The 24939-nt window shown below is 47.4% G+C and overlaps 1 protein-coding gene across 6 annotated transcripts in view; it reads right to left on the bottom strand.

Annotated features, from left to right (window-relative positions):
* Positions 1-24939, bottom strand: part of LOC106608977 (myocardin-related transcription factor A) — a 72420-nt gene that overhangs the window by 13815 nt on the left and 33666 nt on the right. For 3 of the 6 annotated variants that reach the window (XM_014207289.2, XM_014207279.2, XM_014207300.2), the window contains 8 exons: positions 8844-8909; positions 7164-7219; positions 5701-5776; positions 4933-5100; positions 4119-4279; positions 3849-3974; positions 3482-3729; positions 2752-2920 (listed from right to left, as the gene is read on the bottom strand). In XM_014207289.2, coding sequence (XP_014062764.2) covers positions 2752-2920; positions 3482-3729; positions 3849-3974; positions 4119-4279; positions 4933-5100; positions 5701-5776; positions 7164-7219; positions 8844-8909 — 1070 coding nt within the window. Of the gene's footprint in view, positions 1-2751; positions 2921-3481; positions 3730-3848; positions 3975-4118; positions 4280-4932; positions 5101-5700; positions 5777-7163; positions 7220-8843; positions 8910-14858; positions 15203-24939 lie in introns of those variants that run through there. The other 3 variants (XM_045723838.1, XM_014207269.2, XM_045723859.1) reach the window with 3 other exon arrangements.

Here is a 24939-nt window from a genome sequence, read left to right as displayed (position 1 = left end):
TCTCTCCGTCTCCTCCGTCTCCCCCCCTCTCTCCGTCTCCTCCGTCTCCTCCGTCTCCCCCCCTCTCTCCGTCTCCCCCCCTCTCTCTGTCTCCGCCGTCTCCCCCCCTCTCGCCGTCTCCCTCTCTCGCCGTCTCCCTCTCTCGCCGTCTCCCTCTCTCGCCGTCTCCCTCTCTCGCCGTCTCCCTCCCTCGCCGTCTCCCTCTCTCGCCGTCTCCTCCGTCTCCCTCCCTCTCCGTCTCCCTCCCTCTCCGTCTCCCTCTCTCTCCGTCTCCCTCTCTCTCCGTCTCCTCCGTCTCCCTCTCTCTCCGTTTCCTCCGTCTCCCTCTCTCTCCGTTTCCTCCGTCTCCCTCTCTCTCCGTTTCCTCCGTCTCCCTCTCTCTCCGTTTCCTCCGTCTCCCTCTCTCTCCGTCTCCCTCCCTCTCCGTCTCCCTCTCTCTCCGTCTCCTCCATCTCCCTCTCTCTCCGTTTCCTCCGTCTCCCTCTCTCTCCGTCTCCCCCCTCTCCCCGTCTCCCTCCCCCTCTCTCTCCGTCTCCTCCGTCTCCCCCTCTCTCCCTCCGTCTCCCTCTCCCTCTCTCCCTCTCTCTCCCCGTCTCCCTCTCTCTCCCCGTCTCCCTCTCTCTCCCCGTCTCCCTCTCTCTCCCCGTCTCCCTCTCTCTCCCCGTCTCCCTCTCTCTCTCCGTCTCCCTCTCTCTCTCCGTCTCTCTCCGTCTCCCCGTCTCCCTCTCTCTCCTCCGTCTCCCTCTCTCTCCGTCTCCTCCGTCTCCCTCGTCTCCCTCCGTCTCCCCGTCTCCCTCCGTCTCCTCCGTCTCTCTCTCTCTCCGTCTCCTCCGTCTCCCCGTCTCCCTCTATCTCCGTCTCCTCCGTCTCCCTCTCTCTCCGTCTCCCTCTCTCTCTCTCTCTCTCCGTCTCCCTCTCTCTCCGTCTCCTCCGTCTCCCTCTCTCTCCGTCTCCCTCCGTCTCCCTCTCTCTCCGTCTCCCTCCGTCTCCCTCCGTCTCCCTCTGTCTCCTCCGTCTCCTCCGTCTCCCTCTCTCTCCGTCTCCCTCTCTCTCCCCGTCTCCCTCTCCGTCTCCCTCCCTCCCCGTCTCCCTCTCTCTCCGTCTCCCTCTCTCTCTCTCTCGTCTCCTCCGTCTCCCTCTCTCTCTCTCCGTCTCCTCCGTCTCCCTCTCTCTCCGTCTCCGTCTCCCTCCGTCTCCCTCTCTCTCCGTCTCCCTCTCCGTCTCCCCCCCTCTCTCCGTCTCCTCCCCCTCTCTCCGTCTCCTCCCCTCTCTCCGTCTCCCCCCTCTCTCCGTCTCCTCCGTCTCCCCCCCTCTCTCCGTCTCCGCCGTCTCCCCCCCCTCTCGCCGTCTCCCTCTCTCGCCGTCTCCCTCTCTCGCCGTCTCCTCAGTCTCCCTCTCTCTCCGTCTCCTTCTCCCTCTCTCTCGCCGTCTCCCTCCTCGCGTCTCCCTCCCTCGCCGTCTCCCTCCCTCGCCGTCTCCCTCCCTCGCCGTCTCTCTCCGTCTCCTCCGTCTCCTCCGTCTCCCTCTCTCTCCGTCTCCTCCGTCTCCCTCTCTCTCCGTCTCCCCCCCCTCTCTCCGTCTCCTCCGTCTCCCCCCCCTCTCTCCGTCTCCTCCGTCTCCTCCGTCTCCCCCCTCTCTCCGTCTCCCCCCCTCTCTCTGTCTCCGCCGTCTCCCCCCCCTCTCGCCGTCTCCCTCTCTCGCCGTCTCCCTCTCTCGCCGTCTCCCTCTCTCGCCGTCTCCCTCCCTCGCCGTCTCCCTCTCTCGCCGTCTCCTCCGTCTCCCTCCCTCTCCGTCTCCCTCCCTCTCCGTCTCCCTCTCTCTCCGTCTCCCTCTCTCTCCGTCTCCTCCGTCTCCCTCTCTCTCCGTTTCCTCCGTCTCCCTCTCTCTCCGTTTCCTCCGTCTCCCTCTCTCTCCGTTTCCTCCGTCTCCCTCTCTCTCCGTTTCCTCCGTCTCCCTCTCTCTCCGTCTCCCTCCCTCTCCGTCTCCCTCTCTCTCCGTCTCCTCCATCTCCCTCTCTCTCCGTTTCCTCCGTCTCCCTCTCTCTCCGTCTCCCCCCCTCTCCCCGTCTCCCTCCCCCCTCTCTCCGTCTCCTCCGTCTCCCCCTCTCTCCCTCCGTCTCCCTCTCCCTCTCTCCCTCTCTCTCCCCGTCTCCCTCTCTCTCCCCGTCTCCCTCTCTCTCCCCGTCTCCCTCTCTCTCCCCGTCTCCCTCGCCGTCTCCCTCTCTCGCCGTCTCCCTCCCTCGCCGTCTCCCTCCCTCGCCGTCTCCCTCCCTCGCCGTCTCCCTCTCTCTCTCCGTCTCCCTCTCTCGCCGTCTCCCTCTCTCTCTCCGTCTCCCTCTCTCGCCGTCTCCTCCGTCTCCCTCTCTCTCCCTCTCCCCGTCTCCCTCCCCCCCTCTCTCCGTCTCCTCCGTCTCCCCCTCTCTCCGTCTCGCTCTCTCTCCGTCTCCTCCGTCTCTCTCCGTCTCCCTCTCTCTCCCTCCCTCTCTCTCTCTCCCCCTCTCTCTCCCTCCCTCTCTCTCCCCCTCTCTCTCCCTCCCCCTCCCTCTCTCTCCCCCTCTCTCTCCCTCTCCCTCCCTCCCTCTCTCTCTCTCCCTCTCCCTCCCTCCGTCTGTGTCTCTCTGTCTAAAAGTGCATATCAATAGTCTAATGTGGTTCTCTTCTAATCTCCCTTTCTTTATCTACACTGATCTGAAATAAATACATTCCCAGTAGTTAGTGTCTTCTGTTTCTATGTATCCACCTATCTACTCACTTTGAAGTCATCCAGGTTGGCTGGTAGCGTCAAAGGTTTGGTCCCTCCCACAGGGGTTTGGCTCTGACGACTGGACCCATTCTGATTGGAAGGGGCAGGGGTCGTCGGGGGAACACTGTGCAAAAGGGAGGGGGTGGGGTTGGTTGAAGGTAGTTGCTCTGCAGGTGGTCTGAGGAGAGAGAAACAACAGATGAGTCAGTCCACACACACAGTCTTATGCAGCTAACCTTATGGGGCCATACAATTCAGTTCAAAATCCTATTATTTTAACCCGTACCCTAACGCTAACTTTAAGCCAAAAACCTAACCTTAACCCTAGCTTAGGTTTAGAATTAGGTTTAGGAGCTTGTGGGGACCAACAAAATGTCCCCAGTTGGTCAAATGTTTGTTTGTTTACTATTCTTGTGGGGACTTCTGGAGAGACACACACCTCTTCCCCCCCACACACCCTACACCTTTTCCCCCCCCACACACCTCTTCCCCCCCACACACACACACCTTTCCACACCCCTCTTCCACACCCCACACACCTCTTCCACACCCCACACACCTCTTCCACCCCCCCCACACCTCTTCCACACCCCCCACACACCTCTTCCACACCCCCCACACCCCTCTTCCATACCCCCCACACCTCTTCCACACCTCTTTCACACCCACACTCACACCCCTTTCACACTCTACACCTCTTTCACACCCACACTCACACCTCTTCCCCCCACACACTCACTTGGGTGGTGCTGGGAGGATGGTGTGGTAGTTATAGTGCTGCTGCTGCTGGTGGAGGATCTGCAGCTGGAGGAAGAGCTGCTGCTGGTGGAGGATCTTGGTGTAGGTGGAGTCCAGCTGAGGGGGAGGCTCCCGGTCAGCCTTCTGGTCCGGAGGGATGTACTGGTGGTACTTCAGCTTCTTCATCTTGGGCTTGTTGTCTTTGGCCTTCTTAGGCCTCTGGGTGGCCCGCTCCGAACTGGGCTTCGACTGGGAGTGGTGGAAGAGTGGGAGATGGAGAAATAGTAAGTAAGATATGATTGCTTGTATACACAAAGTATTAAATTCCATGATACTCTGATAGACAAACGACAGGGGATGTCTCTCACCTTGGTCTGACCAGTAGCAGGGCGGGAAGCTACCGGCATCGCTGTCCCATTGGTCAGCTTCTGAGGTGGCAATGATTCTTGGCCATTCACCAACAGCGGAGGTGGTGGTGGGACCTGGGTAAGAAACTGAGAAAACATCTGATTGATTAGTTTAAGTGTCAACAATGGGACAACTCCTGTGATTACTTGTCTATGTAACTTGCAGGAATACCAGTGGCTATCGCCATTATGTGGCTATACGTACTGTACAAAAATAAGACTTCAACCTACTACCTGTGAGGGGGACATGTCCCTGTTCTGAGTGAGCATGTCAGAGTGGGAGAGCTGGGAGAGTGGACCCAGTGGAGAGTCGTGATTGGCTAGTGTACCCGGAGAAAATGCATCACTGCTGTCCTCGTCCAATGAGGATTCTCCTGCACCCTTTGGAGAATCTGAGAGAGACATTTATTAAACTTCTATTTTGCCGTTCTTCTCGCCAAACAAATGATCGTCTACAACAACAAGTTGATTAGTTGTGAGGTTGAGTCTCACTACAACAAACATCAACTGTATTTCAAACAGAGGGAATAGTAATTGGTAATACAAAAAGAGGCGATGGCCAAACCAGAATGACTAATGATGGAAGTGGTCACAGTCTCTCCAGCACAAGGATTTAGCAATAACAATGTCCCCACACCAGTCCAGTATTGTGAAATGTATGTATTGCAATGATAACATTTGAGGAAGATTTGAACGTGAACCATGAACAGTGATTAATTGAAGATAAGGGAGTTTGGGAGTGGTTGGTTAAATTTGTCTGAGTGAGAGGACTAATTCACCTGGCCAGTAAACGTGTTGCAGTGGACTGTGCACAGGAAGGACGCTCCTACCCAGTTGACTAAGGTGTTGCTGTGTACATACTGGAACTTATATTGTGTATGTACCCAGTAAAGTGTTGCAATGAGAAGTAGTGTTGTATACTTGATCTGTAATGTATGTTACACTGGACAATAACAATGGGTACATACCTAGAACAGAAGTGAGTGTTTCAGTGGACATTCTGTGTGTGTGTGTGTGTGTTGCAGTGGACAGTGTGTGTCCATACCCAGTAGTGAGTGCTGCAGAGGACAGTCCAGGTCTACAGGCAGGATGTTCTTGTGGATGAGCTCTATAGGACCAGGTCTGTGGGAGATCTTATCATTGAGGTCATCAGCCAGCCTGGCCCTCTTCAGCTGCAGCTGCTTGGCCTGCAGAGACGGCTCCGCTGACGTCTCTGTGTGAAGAGGAACAAAAAGACACAGTATTAGGCCGGTTAGATGTACTGCTAAATTCTCTAAAACGACATTGGAGGCAGCTTATGGTAGATAAATGAACACTAAATTCGCTGGCAACAGCTCTGGTGGACATTCCTGCAGTCACAATATGCCAATTTCACACTCCCTCAAAACTTGAGACATTTGTGGCATTGTGTTGTGTGACAAAACTGCACATTTTAGAATAGCCTTTTTTATTGTCCCCAGCACAAGGTGCACCTGTGTAATGATCATGCTGTTTAATCAGCTTCTTGATATGCCACACCTGTCAGTTGAATGGATTATCTTGGCAAAGGAGAAACGCTCACAAACAGAAATGTAAACACATTTTCCATACACACAGAATTTGAGAAATAAGGTTTGTGTGTGTATGGAACATTTCTGGGATCTTTTATTTCAGCTCATGAAACATGGGACCAACACTTTACATGTTGCGTTTACATTTTTGTTCAGTGTAGATCAGCACAAACAGATGCGGTATATTTGGCGCACTGCCTCTAGAGAAGTAGTGTGTGGGGGTGTAGTTCTGTGGTGATCAGCGAGGGGGCGCTGTGACTCACCCTCCAGTATGTGCATCCTGACCAGCTCTGAGCGCTCAGGACGACTCCTGATCTTCCTCTTCAGATAGTCCTCAGTCTGGAAGAGAGGAGAGGAGAGATGGATGAGAGGAGAAAGGGACAGGCGAGACAGGAGAGGGACAGGCGAGAGAGGAGAGGGAGGAGAGGGAGAAAGGGACAGGAGATGGAGAGAGAGGGTCAGGAGAGGGAGAAAGGGACAGGAGATTGAGAGAGAGGGACAGGAGATTGAGAGAGAGGGACAGGAGATGGAGAGAGAGGGTCAGGAGAGGGAGAAAGGGACAGGAGATTGAGAGAGAGGGACAGGAGATGGAGAGAGAGAGAGAGAGAGAGAGAGGGAGAGAGAGAGAGAGACAGGAGATGGAGAGAGGGAGAGAGAGAGAGAGAGAGGGACAGGAGATGGAGAGAGAGAGAGGGACAGGAGATCGAGAGAGAGAGAGAGGGACAGGAGATCGAGAGAGAGAGAGAGGGACAGGAGATCGAGAGAGAGAGAGAGAGGGACAGGAGATGGAGAGAGAGAGAGGGACAGGAGATGAGAGAGAGGGACAGGAGATGAGAGAGAGAGAGAGGGACAGGAGATGAGAGAGAGAGAGAGAGAGGGACAGGAGATGAGAGAGAGAGAGAGAGAGAGACAGGAGATGAGAGAGAGAGGGGGACAGGAGATGAGAGAGAGAGAGAGGGACAGGAGATGGAGATGGAGAGAGAGGGACAGGAGATGGAGATGGAGAGAAAGAGACAGAAGATGGAGAGAGAGGGACAGAAGATGGAGAGAGAGGGACAGAAGATGGAGAGAGAGGGACAGAAGATGGAGAGAGGGACAGAAGATGGAGAGGGAGAAGGACAGAAGATGGAGAGGGAGAAAGACAGAAGATGGAGAGGGAGAAGGACAGAAGATGGAGAGAGAGAGGGAGAAGGACAGAAGATGGAGAGAGAGGGAGAAGGACAGGAGATGGAGAGAGAGAGGGAGAAGGACAGAAGATGGAGATGGAGAGAGAGAGGGACAGGAGATGGAGAGAGAGAGGGACAGGAGATGGAGAGAGAGAGGGACAGGAGATGGAGAGAGAGAGGGACAGGAGATGGAGAGAGAGAGGGACAGGAGATGGAGAGAGAGGGACAGGAGATGGAGAGAGAGAGGGACAGGAGATGGAGAGAGAGAGGGACAGGAGATGGAGAGAGAGAGAGGGACAGGAGATGGAGAGAGAGAGGGACAGGAGATGGAGAGAGAGAGGGACAGGAGATGGAGAGAGAGAGGGACAGGAGATGGAGAGAGAGAGGGACAGGAGATGGAGAGAGAGAGGGACAGGAGATGGAGAGAGAGAGGGACAGGAGATGGAGAGAGAGAGAGGGACAGGAGATGGAGAGAGAGAGAGGGAGAGGATGCGCTTCAACAAAGACTGCACTTGTTGAACTAAAGAGAGAAAAAGTGCTGGAGAGACTACAAGACTTACCCTAGCTCTCTCCAGATTCCTCCGCTGCTCGTGGAAGGCTGCCGGACTCTTCAGTGCTGTGGTGAGGGAAAGAGAGAAAACAATAAAGGAGAGGGAACGACCGTGAATGAAAACTCAAACAAATGAGTACAGAGTAAATCACTAGTGGAGACAGTGCGAGAGCTGATATTGAGGAACACACGCACAAAGCAGAACTCTCTATATGAAAAAGTCACTGGAGTTCTATCCACCAAACAGTAAGAACAGAAAACAGAACAGTATGTTTTTGTCTTGACTAGTGAGTGACCTGTTTCAGCAGAACAGTGAAGGAGGAACGGCTTGCTATAGTATAAGAGAGGTGTACGCATGAGAACCCATAGAACTATCAATAAAGATGTGAATTACAGCACAGCCAGGAGATTTAAGGAGGACATGTGAGAGCTGAGAGAAGAGTGATGGGATGACTTTCTGAGAGAGGGACTTTCTACACTTATCACTCTCTTCAACTGTATGGGTCTTCAGCATGCCTGTGTGTGTCACATCATTCAGAAGTTGGAAAACACACACACACACACACACACACACACACACACACACACACACACACACACACACACACACACACACACACACAGGATGGTTGAACAGGATGTTGGAGGGACACTGCAGATTTCATCATCACCTTTTGCCCAATGTGAAGCCTTAAATCAGCTCAACTGTCAAACAGTGACGTCTGGCCCTGCTGAGTGTGTGTTTATTGAGGGACGCAATTCTGGCGTACAGAAGGGGTCAAGCCGGAGGTTAGGAGGTCAACTAGGAGGGTCGCAGACTGGGACTCCTGTGATGTAACTAATCAAATCAAGTCGACTTTTGCCTACAAATACATGCAAATAGTTCATGGAGGATCCAGCCTTCTGTTTAATTCAGTCTGCTTTATAGCGCCAACTGCACTGCGACTGTAAATCCATGGCATGAGCACATTACGGTCTATTAACTCTACAGAGCCTTGGCGGTAAAGCAGTTCTGCTATAGCTTTGGGCCATGGTCATAAGAAGTCCCTTTTAAACGGCTGGTTGGTAATGCCTCCTCCTCCACAAGAAGACAACCTGACCCTCAGTAATCTGGACTAATCTGGAATCAAGTCCTGTATGTCTGAGCTAGGCCACCGTAGAGACACCTAGTTCTCCTGGCCCGTTGCTGTTGTGTAATAAGACTGGAAGCACAGGGGAGAGAGAGGCCCATCTTATGGCCAGGTTATACACGAAAACAATATGGCCTGGGGGGTGTGGTATGCAGGAGAGAGGCACTGACTGCAAATATACCACAGCTAAGGGCTGTTCTTAGGCACGACGCAACGCAATCAGTGCCTCTCTCCTGTAAGAAGTAGCCCGTGCACTTCCTCCTATCAACAGCTGAACACTGAGTCTCCTCAGTCTCTTCAGCTGCTGAACAGAACACATAACAGGATGTGGACACAGAAGGGGAAGCTGGCTGGCCCACTTGATAACAACACCACCACCACAGAACATAACACAATGTAAATTACAACAACACAATGCAAATTACAACAACAGAACAGGCCTGTCAGTCCAAGGGGACCAGGAACAGACACTGTGCTGTTCAAGAATGCAGAGGGTGACATTCTATTATATTTGCTGGTCTAGACTCTAGAGATAAGAATAGAGTTTTGGCACTACTTACGTGGCATGATCCCTTGGCTGACCAGCTCCTCCCGGGTGCGTCTCTGCTGTAGTTTGAGCTGGAGGACTGCATGACAACAGAGAGAGAGGGATAGAGGAGAGTCAGCAACTGCCAGCATGGAAACAACAACCACATCTTCAAAACTAGAGTTTCAGGCCCAGACTGCCATCCTACACTGAACCATCCATTCGCACGGCAGAGAGGGTATCCTTGTGTCAACAAACACTGGAGTAGACAGCTAGAGCAGGACTCAATGGACAGAACCCACTCCCTCTCTCTTTCGTTTCCTCCCTCACTCTTAAAGAAAAGCTGTGGCAGAGGGCAAAGGGAGGGTGGAGTATGGTGGCATTTATTACAAACTTCCTGTTTCTAAACTCTCAGTTGTTGATTGTGCAGTGCACTTATTAAAACCCACAGAGAATGTATGTGTGTCTGTGAGAGAGCGCAAGAGAGAGATAGAGGGTAAGATAAAGGGAGAGAGAGATTACACAGATCCACAAAGAATTTGAAAACAAACCCAATTTTGATAAACTCCTTTATCTACTGGGTGAAATACCACAGTGTTCCATCACAGAAGCAAGATTTGTGACCTGTTTCCACAAGGGCAACCAGTGAAGAACAAACACCATTGTAAATACAACCTATATTTATGTTTATTTATTTTACCTTTTGTACTTTAACTATTTGCACATCGTAAATAGACAATGACACACGAAATGTCTTTATTCTTTTGGAATGTTTACTGTACATTTTTCTTGTTTATTTCACTTTTTGTATTATCTACTTCACTTGCTTTTGTAATGTTAACATATGTTTCCCATGCCAATAAAGCCCTTACATTGAAAAATGGAATTGAGAGAGATAGAGGGGGGGAAGCGAGAGAGCTAGACGGGGGGTGGAAGAGAGCGAAAGAGAGATAGAGGGGAGATAAACAGAGAACGAAAGAAAGAGAGAGAGAGCAAGAGAGAGATAGAGGGGGAGATAAAAAGAGAGCGAAAGAGAGTGCGAAAGCGAGAGACAGAGGATATAAAGAGCGAAAGAGATAGATATGGGGAGCTAGAGAGAGATAAAGAGATAGATATGGGGAGCTAGAGAGAGATAAAGAGATAGATATGGGGAGCTAGAGAGAGATAAAGAGATAGATATGGGGAGCTAGAGAGAGATAAAGAGATAGATATGGGGAGCTAGAGAGAGATAAAGAGATAGATATGGGGAGCTAGAGAGAGATAAAGAGATAGATATGGGGAGCTAGAGAGAGATAAAGAGATAGATATGGGGAGCTAGAGAGAGATAAAGAGATAGATATGGGGAGCTAGAGAGAGATAAAGAGATAGATATGGGGAGCTAGAGAGAGATAAAGAGATAGATATGGGGAGCTAGAGAGAGATAAAGAGATAGATATGGGGAGCTAGAGAGAGATAAAGAGATAGCGAAAGAGCGAGAGAGATAGTGTGAAAGAGAGCAAGAGAGCGAGATAGATGGGGAGATAGGGAGATAAGAGAGCGAGATAAAGAGAGCGAAAGAGAAAGAGAGCGAGAGAGTGCAAAAGATATATTGGGGAAGATAAAGAGTGAAAGAGATAGAGAATGCGAAAGAGAGCAAAAGAAAGAGAGAAGGGAGATAAGAGAGTGATGAGAGGGGTGAGCTAGAGAGAGCAAAACAGAGAGATGGGGGAACTAGAGAGAGAGAGAGAGAGAGAGAGAGAGAGAGAGAGAGAGAGAGAGAGAGAGAAAGAGCGAGAGAGTGCGAAAGAGATATTGGGGAAGATGAAGAGTGAAAGAGAGAGAGAAGGGAGATAAGAAAGCGAGAGAGAGAGCGATAAAGAGAGCGATGAGAGGGGGGAGCGAGAGAGAGAGAGAGCGAGATAAAGAGAGCGAAAGAGAGAGCGAAAGAGAGAGAGATATATATGCAGGCAGTAATTCTGTCAGCAGACTGTTTTACCACTGCCATTCTTAGGTCGACCTATTACTATGCATTCTTCACAGCAGCCTGTATTATCAAGCCAACGTGGTTGGTATGCAATGCATCAATGTGAAGAATGCAGAAAGAATTGTTGGTACTGCAAGTCTTGCAACAATTAAGGGAAGTAAGCAGGTCCTTATCAGTCTTCCAGTCAGAACAACTGACCTGACCCCCAGTGGTGTAAAGTACTTACAAATACTTTGAAGTACTACATAAGTAGTTTTTTGGGGTATCTGTACTTTACTATTAATATTTTTTTACAACTTTTACTGTACTACATTCTGAAAGAAAAGAATGTACTTTTTACGTCATACCTTTTCTCTGACAACCAAAAGTACTTGTTACATTTTGAAATGCTTAGCAGGACAGAAAATTGGTCCAATTCACACTCATCAAAAGAACATCCCTGGTCATGACTACTGCCTCTGATCTGGCAGACTCACTAAACACAAATGCTCCGTTTGTAAATTATGTCTGAGCGATGGAGTGTGCCTCTGGCTATCTAGAAATGTAAAAAACAAGAAAACGGTGCCATCTGGTTTGCTTAATATAGGGAATTTGAAATGATTTATACTTTTGATACTTAAGTATATTTAGTAATTATATTTACTTTTGATACTTAAGTATATTTAAAACCAAAAACGTTTAGTTTTTACTCAAGTAGTATTTTACTGAGTGACTGAGTAATTTTATATTATGATATTTTTACTTTTACTCAAGTATGACAATTGGGTACTTTTTCCACCATTGCTGACCCCTAACCACCTAAACTACTTTGAGTTTGAGTCACACATCTCTTGAAAGGACTCAGGCTAAGTGAGTGTCCTGCTTCCCTGTCCCTTCAGTCCAGACCTAAATCTAAATACTCTTCCACACCTCTCCTTTCCATCCATGTCGTCATTCCTTCTGGACCACTGACATCTGAAATCAAGGGGCACAGTTCTAAGTTCCACCATGAAGATCCCTCTGGATCTGCTGTAGTCATGGAGGAAGTAGGACGAGAAAAATACTATTTATTAGAATACAGGCCCCAGGCATCCACAGTTAGAGAGGAGGGAAGAATAAGGAGAGAAGAGAAAGAAGAAAGATGAGAGAAAGCGAGAGAGAAAGCGAGATAAGAGAGAGCGCAAGAGACGAAAGTTGAGAGAGAGAGAATGCAGAGTACAACCCATATTTATGTTTATTTATTTTCCCTTTTGTACTTTGCACATATATTTGAAATGTCTATTATTTTGCAACTTTTGTGAGTGTAATATTTAATGTTAATTTTTATTGTTTATTTTACTTTTGTTTATTATCTACTTCACTTGCTTTGGCAATGTTAACATGTTTCCTATGACAATAAAGCCCCTTGAATTGAATTGAAAGAGAGAATAAAGACAAGAGAGAATGCAGAGAGACAGAAGAAAGATGAGAGAGAGGATAGAGAGAGAATGCAGAGAGAGAGCAAACTAGAATGCTATTTGGCCCTAAACAGAGAGTACAGTGGCAGAATACCTGACAACTGTGACTGACCCAAACTTACGGAAAGCTCTGACTATGTACAGACTCAGTGAGCATAGCCTTGCTACTGAGAATGGTCGCCGTTGGTAGACCTGGCTCTCAAGAGAAGACAGGCTATGTGCACACTGCCCACAAAATGAGGTGGAAACTGAGCTGCACTTCCTAACCTCCTACCAAATGTATGACCATATTAGAAACACATATTTCCCTCAGATTACATAGATCGACAAAGAATTTGAAACAAACCCAAGTTTGATAAACTCCCATATCTATTAGGTGAAATACCACAGTGTGCCATCACAGCGGCAAGATTTGTGACCTGTTACCACAAGAAAAGTCAACCAGTTAAGAACAAACACCATTGTAAATACAACCCATATTTATTTTCCCTTTTGTACTTTAACTATTTGCACATCGTTACAACACTGTATATAGACAATATGACATTTGAAATGTCTTTATTATTTTGGAACTTCTGTGAGTGTAATGTTTACAGTTAATTTGTATTGTTCATTTCACTTATGTTTATCTATTTCACTTGTTTTGGCAATGTTAACATATGTTTCCCATGCCAATAAAGCCCCTTGAATTGAATTGAGAGAGAAGAAAGATGAGAGAATGCAGAGAGTGTGAGAGAGAAAAAGAGAGACAAAAGAACAGGGAGGAGGGCCAACAGTGTGCTCATGTGTCATTAGGTCTAATTAAATATGTCTGCCACTGTCCCCAAAGGGCCTCCAGACCTGGCACAGCATAGCCCACACCTACTGTGTGCGTGCGTGTGTACACACACGGTTAAGACCGTTGGGCCAGTAACCAAAATGTCGCTGGTTCAAATCCCCAAATCTGACGTTCTGCCCTTGAGCAAGGCAATTAAGCCCCAGTAACAACTGTTCCCAGAATAAGGCCCCCCCCACACCTCTCTGATTCAGAGGGGTTGGGTTAAATGCACAAGACACATTTCAGTTGAATGCATTCAGTTCTGCAACTGACTAGGTATCCCTTCCCCTTTCCCACACACACCACACACACCTAGAAGTCTCCCTTATAAACTCACATGCGCACACACACTTGGCATGGCCATTGGAACAGTTCTATTTGGAAAGCACAGTAATCATCCAATGACCTCACCATTTGGACATTAGCTTGATCATTACACATCACAACCAGGGAGTTATATAAGGAATGGCCGAAGCCAATGACTTATTATGGTTCACGGCACGCATCAATAAGAAAGGAGCAAGAAGAGGATGTATGAAGAGGATGTATGAAGCTTGACAGAAGTCTGGTCACCATACAGAACCGAACCAAACCCAAAGCTTTTGCTAGACAATAAACTTGGGAATTATAACATCTAGGGGGAGGCTACATCTAAAATGACAAACACACAAATCACATCTCCCCTCTCCACTGAGTGTCTTCTAACCCCACCCACCCACCTTCTTTTAGTCGTCTTACCCCACCCACCTTTTAGTCGTCTAACCCCACCCACCCACCTTCTTTTAGTCTTCTTACCCCACCCACCCACCTTTTAGTCGTCTAACCCCACCCACCCACCTTCTTTTAGTCTTCTTACCCCACCCACCCACCTTTTAGTCGTCTAACCCCACCCACCCACCTTCTTTTAGTCGTCTAACCCCACCCACCCACCTTCTTTTAGTCTTCTTACCCCACCCACCCACCTTTTAGTCGTCTAACCCCACCCACCCACCTTCTTTTAGTCGTCTAACCCCACCCACCCACCTTTTAGTCGTCTAACCCCACCCACCCACCTTTTAGTCGTCTAACCCCACCCACCCACCTTCTTTTAGCCTTCTAACCCCACCCACCCACCTTCTTAGTCGTCTAACCCCACCCACCCACCTTCTTAGTCTTCTTACCCCACCCACCCACCCACCTTTTAGTCGTCTAACCCCACCCACTTTCTTTTAGTCGTCTAACCCCACCCACCTTCTTTTAGCCTTCTAACCCCACCCACCCACCTTCTTTTAGTCGTCTAACCCCACCCACCCACCTTCTTTTAGTCGTCTAACCCCACCCACCCACCTTCTTTTAGTCGTCTAACCCCACCCACCCACCTTCTTTTAGTCGTCTAACCCCACCCACCCACCTTCTTTTAGTCGTCTAACCCCACCCACCCACCTTCTTTTAGTCGTCTAACCCCACCCACCCACCTTCTTTTAGTCGTCTAACCCCACCCACCCACCTTCTTTTAGTCGTCTAACCCCACCCACCCACCTTCTTTTAGTCGTCTAACCCCACCCACCCACCTTCTTTTAGTCGTCTAACCCCACCCACCCACCTTCTTTTAGCCTTCTAACCCCACCCACCCACCTTCTTTTAGTCGTCTAACCCCACCCACCCACCTTCTTTTAGTCGTCTAACCCCACCCACCCACCTTCTTTTAGTCGTCTAACCCCACCCACCCACCTTCTTTAGTCGTCTAACCCCACCCACCCACCTTCTTTTAGTCGTCTAACCCCACCCACCCACCTTCTTTTAGTCGTCTAACCCCACCCACCCACCTTCTTTTAGTCGTCTAACCCCACCCACCTTTTTTTAGGCTGTGATAAGTATGTCTCCCGTAATCCATCCTCAAGTCCTGCTTGTCCAGCTCTTCCCCCATTGGAACATAGTCCAAGGGGGCGGGCTCAAAGGACAGGAAGTGGTTGGTGTCCAGCATTATCATTTAGACTTGCTATTAATTATCTTTGTAAACATTTCATTTTCATAAAGAGGTGTCGTCGTTCAAGTCTTGAATGGACGCTGATATAGCGGTGGCCACCGATATGGAGCGAAAGGCAGGGGGGTCTCTAAAAAGAGGTCTCGTCTGCAATAGACGAAATCAAGATCGTATTGGCTTTCCTTTCACCTACGTCGAGGCAGGGAGAAGACGTTAGTCTTATTCATTGCTTGTCCAGATAAATTCTGACTGTGCTTGTCAAAGGTTGATTAAGAAAAAGTAGCTTGAAAATTCTATCAAAAGAGGGGATGTGATTTGATTCAAGAAAGCTTGTGCCGTCTTCTGTCTTCCAGGTCAGAACGTCCATTTTCTTCTCTGTCTCTCCATCCTTCCCTCGTTTTCTCTCGTCGTGACAGTCAGCTAGAAACGATAGAGCTGCTCCACTAAGGTGTCCAATGAGACGGTGGAAATCGACAGGGTAAAGCCAAAGATGAAAAAGAGAGAACGAGGGATGAGAGAAAGAGGGCAGCAGCAGAAGGCGAGCCCAGAGAGAGACTGCTCTGCTTGCGGCTCCTCAGTCACGACATACGCGCGTGCACGTGGTGGTGTTAGTGATATAGTTCTCCCACGCAGCTGTTACCATTCATTCAGTTACAATCTGAATCTCTGCCCACATACAGTACTGTACCAGTCAAAAGTTGACACAGCGACTCAATCAAGGGGTTTTCTTTATTTTTACTATTTTCTACAATGTAGAATAATAGTGAAGACATCGAAACAATGAAATAAATAAAAAAAATAACCCAAAAATATTTACCAGGTATGTTTACTGGGAACACATTGTCATTTACAGCAACAACCTGGGGAATAGTTACAGGGAGAGGAGGGGAACGAATGAGACAATTGTAAGCTGGGGATGATTAGGTGACTGATGGTATGAGGGACAGATTAGGAATTTAGCCAGGTCACCGGGGTTAGCACCCCTTAATCTTTCGATAAGTGCCATGGGATCTTTAGAGACCACAAAGTCAAGACACCCATTTAACGTCCCATCTGAAAGACGGCACCCTACACAGGGCAATGTCCCCAATTACTGCCCTGGGGCATTGGGATATTTTGTTTTGAACAGAGGAAAGGGTGCATCCTACTGGCCCTCCAACACTACTTCCAGCAGCATCTGGGTCTCCCATCCAAGGACCGACCAGGACCAACCATGCTTAGCTTCAGAAGCAAGGCAGCAGCGGGATGCTGGGTGGTATGCTGTAGTGAAATCATGTAGTAACCAAAAAAGTGTTATACAATATATATTTTAAACTCTTCAAAGTAGCCACCCTTTGCCTTGATGACAGCTTTGCACACTCTTGGCATTCTCTCAACCAGCTTCATGAAGTAGTCACCTGGAATGCATTTCAATTAACAGGTGTGTCTTGGTAAAAGTTAAATTTGTCAAATTTTTTCCTTCTTAATGCGTTTGAGCCAAATCAGTTGTGTTGTGACAAGGTAGGGGTGGTACAGTTGAAGTCGGAAGTTTACGTACACCTTAGTCAAATAAATGTAAACTCAGTTTTCACAATTGCTGACATTTAATCCTAGTAAAAATTCCCTGTCTTAGGTTAGTTAGGATCACCACTTTATTTTAAGACTGTGAAATGTCAGAATAATAGTAGAGAGGATGATTTATTTAAGCTTTTATTTCTTTCATCACATTCCCAGCGGGTCAGAAGTTTACATACACTCAATTAGTATTTGGTAGCATTGCCTTTAAATTGTTTAACTTGGGTCAAACGTGTCAGGTAGCCTTCCACAAGCTTCCCACAATAAGCTGGATGAATTTTTGGCCCATTCCTCCTGACAGAGCTGGTGTAACAGTCAGGTTTGTAGGCCTCCTTGCTCGCACACGCTTCTTCAGTTCTGCTCACAAATATTCTATAGGATTGAAGTCAGGGCTTTGTGATGGCCATTCCAATACCTTGACTTTGTTGTCCTTAAGCCATTTTGCCACAACTTTGGAAGTATGCTTGGGGTCATTGTCCATTTGGAAGACCCATTTGCGACCAAGCTTTAACTTCCTGACTGATGTCTTGAGATGTTGCTTCAATATATCCACATAATTTTCCCTTCCTCATGATGCCATCTATTTGTGAAGTGCACCAGTCCCTCCTGCAGCAAAGCACCCGCACAACATGATGCTGCCACCCCCGTGCTTCACGGTTGGGATGATGTTCTTTGGATTGCAAGCCCCCCCCCCCCCTTTTCCTCCAAACATAACAATGGTCATTATGGCCAAACAGTTCTGTTTCATCAGATCAGAGGACATTTCTCCAAAAAGTACGATCTTAGTCCCCACGTGCAGTTGGAACTTTTTTTATGGTGATTTTGGAGCAGACCTGGTTGAGCGGCCTTTCAGGTTATGTCGATATAGGTCTCGTTTTACTGTGGATATAGATACTTTTGTACCCGTTTCCTCCAGCATCTCCACATGGTCCTTTGCTGTTGTTCTGGGATTGATTTGCACTTTTCGCACCAAAGTACGTTCATCTCTAGGAGACAGAACTCGTCTCCTTTCTGAGCAGTATGATGCCTGCGTGGTCCCATGGTGTTTATACTTGCGTGCTATTGTTTTTACAGATGTGGTACCTTCAGGCGTTTGGAAATTGCTCCCAAGGATGAACCAGATTTGTAGTCTACAATTTTCTTTCTGAGGTCTTGGCTGATTTCTTTTGATGTTCCCATGATGTCAAGCAAAGAGGCACTGAGTTTGAATGTAGGCCTTGAAATACATCCACAGGTACACCTCCAATTGGCTAAAATGATGTCAATTAGACCATCAGAAGCTTCTAAAGCCATGACATCATTTTCTGGAATTTTCCAAGCTGTTTAAAGGCACAGTCAACTTAGTGTATGTAAACTTCTGACCCACTGGAATTGTGAAACAGTTAATTATAAGTGAAGTAATCTGTCTGTAAACAGTTGTTGGAAAAATTACTTGTGTCATGCACAAAGTAGATGTCCTAACCAACTTGCCAAAACTGAAGTTTGTTAACAAGAAATTTGTGGAGTGGTTGAAAAACGAGTTTCAATGACTCCAACCTAAGTGTATGTAACCTTCAGACTTCAACTGTATATATAAGATAGCCCTACTAGGTAAAAGACCTAGTCCATATTACGGCAAGAATAGCTCAAATAAGCAAAGAGAAACGACAGTCCATCATTACTTTAAGACATGAAGGTCAGTCAATCCGGAACATTTCAAGAACTTTGAAAGTTTCTTCAAGTGCAGTTGCAAAAACTATTAAGCTATGGTGAAACTGGCTCTCATGAGGACCGCCACAGGAAAGGAAGTCCCAGAGTTACCTCTGCTGCAGAGGATATGTTCATTAGAGTTACCAGCCTCAGGAATTGCAGCCCAAATAAATGCTTCACTGAGTTCAAGTAAGAGACATATCTCAACATCAACTGTTCAGAGACTGCGTGAACCAGGCCTTCATGGTCGAATTGCTGCAAAGAAACCACGACTAAAGGACACCAATAAGAAGAAGACTTGCTTGGGCCAAGAAACACGAGCAAAAGACATTAGACCGGTGGAAATCTGTCCTTTGGTCTGATGAGTCCAAATTGGAGATTTTGGTGACAGCGTGTCTTTGTGAGACGCAGAATAGGGGAACGGATGATCTCTGCATGTGTGGTTCCCACCGTGAAGCATGGAGGAGGTGCGATGGTGTGGGGGTGCTTTGCTGGTAACACTGACGTTGATTTATTTAGAATTCAAGGCACACTTAACAAGCATGGCTACCACAGAATTCTGCAGCGATACGCCATCCCATCTGGTTTGCGCTTAGTGGGACTATCATTTGTTTTTCAACAGGACAATGACCCAACATACCTCCAGGCTATGTCAAGGCTATTTGACCAAGAAGAGTGTTGGAGTGCTGCATCAGATGACCTGGTCTCCACAATCACCCGAACTCAACCCAATTGAGATGGTTTGGGATGAGTTGGACCGCAGAGTGAAGGAAAAGCAGCCAACAAGTGCTCAGCATGTGTGGGAACTCCAAGACTGTTGGAAAAGCATTCCAGGTGAAGCTGGTTGAGAGAATGCCAAGAGTGTGCAAAGCTGTCAAGGCAAAGGGTTGCTACTTTGAAGAATCTAAAATATATTTTGATTTGTTTAACACTTTATTGGTTACTACAGGATTACATATGTATTATTTCAGAGTTTTGATATCTTCACTATTATCTTACAATGTAGAAAATAGTAAAAATAAAGAAAAACCCTTGAATGAGTAGGTGTCCAAACTTTTGATGGGTACTGTACCTCCCCCCTCCCATTCACAGCTCAACCTACAGACACAGTCTCCAACCAGAGAAAAGGGTTTTGTTAATAAACAACACGTTATTCTGATGACCTACTTGAGACATTTAGAACACACAGCGATCATGTTAATGATTTTGGTGAGTCATCATTCATAGTTAAAATGCAGGAGACTTTATCCAATCAGTGATGACAATGACCTTGAAGTACAACCGGCTTTCCATTTCTCTCAGTACTGTATATTTTACTCTATGATGGAACATATTCATACATTGAGTATCTATGGCTCTTTGTGTGATTTGCAAACTTTGTGTAGTAGAACAACTGCAATGGAATACCTCATGCCATTTTGCAGTGAGTTGCGGCAACTCCTACATCCCATGCTAGAATACAGCGACAGAGATGGCACTACCCAATTTCAAAATGAATTATTGCTGACCAGTCGGTTTGGGAACTACGGCATGTTAAGGGTCTTGGAAGACCCCTCAGGCATAGTCTCGCAAAGCCTCACACTTGGGCGTATTGAAGAGATTATCTGAGGCCTAGTGTTTCCCACCTACCCCTAACATTGTATGAGGCAAAGTGGGGCCCCTGTCAATCCAATGTTTGTTTTGACATTTGAGTCATTAAGGCGATCTTACCCAGGGTGCATTCAGCGAAGGAAACAGCCACACAGCACCCTCAGTGAAACCCTCTTCTATGTTGTTTCAGCAGGATATAGTATTTCTATGGAGTTCTGAGTAATTAATTGACTCAAACATCCAGGGGAAGCGTGAAGGAACGAGCGGTCGGGCACTGCCACTGACTCCCCCACACCAAAGTCACCTTGCTGGATCGGCCCCGTCCTGGGGAGGAGGAAGAGGAGGAGGAAGAGGAGGAGGAGGCTGGAACTCCTGGAGAGACAGAGCCAGACCAATAACCTCCCACCTTTCACAACCTCATTTCCCTCCATACACGTACTTACATGTGTGCATTCGGGTGCGTGTGTACCAGCTCTGTTAAGGGTGGGACGGCTACAAGCAAGTTGGGCGGTACGGGCCGTTCATCCAGAAAACAGATCTCAAAACAAGGGAGTGACTAGGGAACATAAAGGCAGTCGTTAAAATTCCTCCAGCTTAAACAGGTGGTTTTTTTCTGCCCTTCCGGTTTCTCTCTCCCTTGGAATTCACTGCATACCAAGTGTTTATGTTCTGTGACTCTGGGATGCCCTTCCCTTACAACAATCTATAGTCCTAGCACCGCTCTGTTCAGTCAGTCTCTGTATCCATTGCTGAACAGATTGGATCTCAATAACAACACTGTCGCTGCAACACTGGAGCCAATATCTAACAAATGTGTGTAATAAAAATCCAGCTGCATAATGTGAGCAGTGTTGGGACAAATAAACAGAGGAGGGGATTGTATGTGGTTAGGCAGGACTAACAGAAGCCAACAAAGACCCTGGTTGTGGGTTCATTACCTGTTAGGGGTGGTTCAGGTGGGATTATATATGAGGAAATCTGTTCACCTAAGTGGTGTGTTGTTTTACAAGGTAAGCAAAACATGGATGATAAGAAAACTAAAAGAAACCAGATATACGCTAACTCAAGTTGTAAAGTCACAGTCTAAGACAGCACCTTGTGGATAATACCATGCAGAGTAAACAGAAGGGTTTGATGGTGAGCGATAGCAAGCACACATGATCAGTGTCCACACTGTGACTCCTCAAAACAACACGCCTCACTATTCAGCAAACAGAGTGAGTAAGAGAGAGCAAAGGACAGACACACAGACAGCGGGGTAGACGGACACCCAGACGGCGGGGCAGACAGTGAGAGCGAGAGCGAGAGAGACAGACAGAGAGACAGAGAGAAAGGGCGATAGGGAGGGAGGAGAGAGAGAGAGAGCGAGAGAGAGAGATAGGGAGGGAGAGAGGGAGGGTGAGGTCTAGGGAGAGAGAGGAATGGAGAGAGGGCGAGGAAGGGAGAGAGAGGGCAAGGAAGGGAGAGAGAGGGCAAGGAAGGGAGAGAGAGGGCGAGAAAAGGCGAGAGAGCGAGCAAGGAAGGGAGAGTGGGCGAGGAAGGGAGAGAGTGAGGGAGGGAATGAGGTGAGGCTGAGTTCAGCTAGTTAGGTTAGCAGTGAGAGAGAAAGACAAGGAGAGGAGGAGAAAGAGAAAGGAAATAGAGAAAGGGCGTTCCTTTTACAGGCGCTCTGTTTTGGTAATAGTTCTGTAATATAACAGACATCTGAGATCACTTCATTCTGCACCACATAAGCCCCTAGCCTAATTCACAGAAAACAGATGCCATATCATTCCCCTTACAGTTACGGTCTAGCCCCTAAAGCACCAGCAGGCATGCAGTCTGGAACATGGTTCCGGTTACATGTGACGAAGAGAAAAGAACAGATTGAATCATTCGGAAAGAGGATGATTCATGTCATTCTGTCGTATAGGATAACAATTTAAAAGAGAACAGAGAGCAGCAAAGTCAAATTCATTTTGTTATGGTTATTTATCAAATTACAAGTGTTAATGTCTCTTTAGTCATTTGTTTCTATTTCCTCAATCATCTCTTCACCTCTGTCCTCTTCTCTTAACAGAGGCCTCACTGAGTTGGTGCAGCAAAAAAGGCAGACTCCACACTGTGGTATATTGCTGTAGCATTAGTTCCAAGGTATTTATTGTAGATTTATTGGAAACATTACATCAAGCGTAGTCAGCCTCTCACTGGTGGTACAGTATTAGAGTAACTAGTAATACAGTCACATCTTCTGGAGTGTGTCTATAGAAGAGCAGCGATCCCCATCTCTGATCACTATCGCTGCAGAACCACTATCACTCGAAGGGCCAGCCTGTGATTACTACATCCATTTTTGATATATAGCCATTGATTCTTGTAGAATATAACTTAGGAATGCTTCATGAGCTTAGTTCAACTGTCTAAACCCATCAGAATCCAAAATATAAACATGTTTGTTTAACACCCTTGGTAAACAATAATAATTGTAAACAAACACTGTATAGCCTCAAAACATGGTTAAAACGATAATATTTGATATCACGAATGGTCAGTCCTTGCATCCATTGCTCTCTGTCTATGAATTTGAAAGTGGTTACATTTCTCCAGCCCCATCTCTCAGCTGTGACACAGTGGTGGGGTGTTCACTTTGTTATTGTTTGAACTGCAGATTGCCCCTTTAATACTCCTCTTACTTGTTGAGTCTTATGTAACATTAGGATGGTAAAGGGTCTGCGTGTGTGATCACGCTCTCCGTAGCCGACGTGAGTAAGACCTTTAGACAGGTCAACATACACAAGGCTGTGGGGCCAGACGGATTACCAGGACGTGTGCTCCGGGCAAGTGCTGACCAACTGGCAGGTGTCTTCACTGACATTTTCAACATGTCCCTGATTGAGTCCCTGACTGATGTTTCAAGCAGACCACCATAGTCCCTGTGTCCAAGAACACAAAGGCAACCTGCCTAAATGACTACAGACCTGTAGCACTCACGTCCGTAACCATGAAGTGCTTTGAAAGGCTGGTATTGGCTCACATCAACACCATTATCCCAGAAACCCTAGACCCACTCCAATTTGCATACCACACTAACAGATCCACAGACGATGCAATCTCTATTGCACTCCACACTGCCCTTTCCCACCTGGACAAAAGGAACATTTATGTGAAAATGCTACTCATTGACTACAGCTCTGCGTTCAACACCATAGTACCCTCAAAGCTCATCACTAAGCTAACGATCCTGGGAATAAACACCTCCCTCTGCAACTGGATCCTGGACTTCCTGACGGGCCGCCCCCAGGTGGTGAGGGTAGGTAGCAACACATCTGCCACGCTGATCCCCAACACTGGAGCTCCCCAGGGGTGCGTGCTCAGTCCCCTCCTGTACTCCCTATTCACCCACAACTGCATGGCCAGGCACGACTCCAACACCATCATTAAGTTTGCAAACACCACAACAGTGGTAGGCCTGATCACCGACAACGACGAGACAGCCTATAGGGAGGAGGTCAGGGACCTGGCCAGGTGGTGCCAGAATAACAACCTATCCCTCAACGTAACCAAGACTAAGGAGATGATTGTGGACTACAGGAAAAGGAGGACCGAGCACGCCCCCATTCTCATCGACGGGCTGTAGTGGAGCAGGTTGAGAGCTTCAAGTTCCTTGGTATCCACATCAACAACAAACTAGAATGGTCCAAACACACCAAGACAGTCGTGAAGAAGGCACGACAAAGCCTATTCCCACTCAGGAAACTAAAAAGATTTGGCATGGGTCCTGAGATCCTCAAAAGCTTCTACAACTACAACATCGAGAGCATCCTAACTGGTTGCATCACTACCTGGTACGGCAATTGCTCGGCCTCTGACCGCAAGGCACTACAGAGGGTAATGCGTACGGCCCAGTACATCACTGGTGTTAAGCTGCCTGCCATCGAGGTGCTCTACACCAGGCGGCGTCAGATGAAGGCCCTAAAAATTGTCAAAGACCCCAGCCACCCCAGTCATAGACTGTTCTCTCTACTACCGCATGGCAAGCGGTACTGGAGTGCCAAGTCTTGGACAAAAAGGCTTCTCAACAGTTTTTACCCCCAAGCCATAAGACTCCTGAACAGGTAATCAAATGGCTACCCAGACTATTTGCATTGTGTGTCCCTCCCAACCCCTCTTTTTATGTAGCTGCTACTCTCTGTTTATCATATATGCATAGTCACTTTAACTATACATTCATGTACATACTACCTCAATTGGGCCGACCAACCAGTGCTCCCGCACATTGGCTAACCGGGCTATCTGCATTGTGTCCCGCCACCCACCACACCCTCTTTTACGCTACTGCTACACTCTGTTCATCATATATGCATAGTCACTTTAACCATATCTACATGTACATACTACCTCAATCATTCTGACTAACCGGTGTCTGTATGTAGCCTCGCTACTTTTATAGCCTCGCTACTGTATATAGCCTGTCTTTTTACTGTTGTTTTATTTCTTTACCTACCTATTGTTCACCTAACACCTTTTTTGCACTATTGGTTAGAGCCTGTAAATAAGCATTTCACTGTAAGGTCTACACCTGTTGTATTCGGCACACGTGACAAATAAACTTTGATTTGATCATCATGTGTAGGCATTGATAGACTAACTGATAAGATACAATGACTTTTAAGTAAAGTGAGGAGGAGAGGCCCAAACCTTGCACGGTTTACACCCCTCTGTTATCAACACAATTCATCTCCTTCTGGATGACGCATAATAACAAAGACAAGTCCACAACGACCTCTCAGTCAGATGAATCAACTATAATGTTCAGGAGAGTGTTTACTATAATTCACTAGGTAAAGTCTATTGTATAGAGACAGACACGGTGTGTGGATGGACAATAGAAGCGGGAGAACATTTTCCCAGTGAAAATAGATCCTGCACTGTATGTTTGATATACCAACATATGTGTGTGAATATTTATGAATGTCTACCTCTGCGAGTTTATATTGCGCATGTGAGCGTGTTTGTGTGAATGTGGATGTACAGTACCAGTCAAAAGATTGAACACACCTTCTCATTCAAGGGTTAATAGATTTTTTACAATTTTCTACAACATAGAATAATAGTGAAGACATCAAAACTATGAAATAA

This window comes from Salmo salar, chromosome ssa01, assembly GCF_905237065.1.
Source record: "Salmo salar chromosome ssa01, Ssal_v3.1, whole genome shotgun sequence".
NCBI classification, from domain to species: Eukaryota; Metazoa; Chordata; class Actinopteri; order Salmoniformes; family Salmonidae; genus Salmo; species Salmo salar.
The sequence above is the reverse complement of the archived record's forward strand: the minus strand, read 5'-3'. Positions and strand labels throughout refer to the sequence as shown.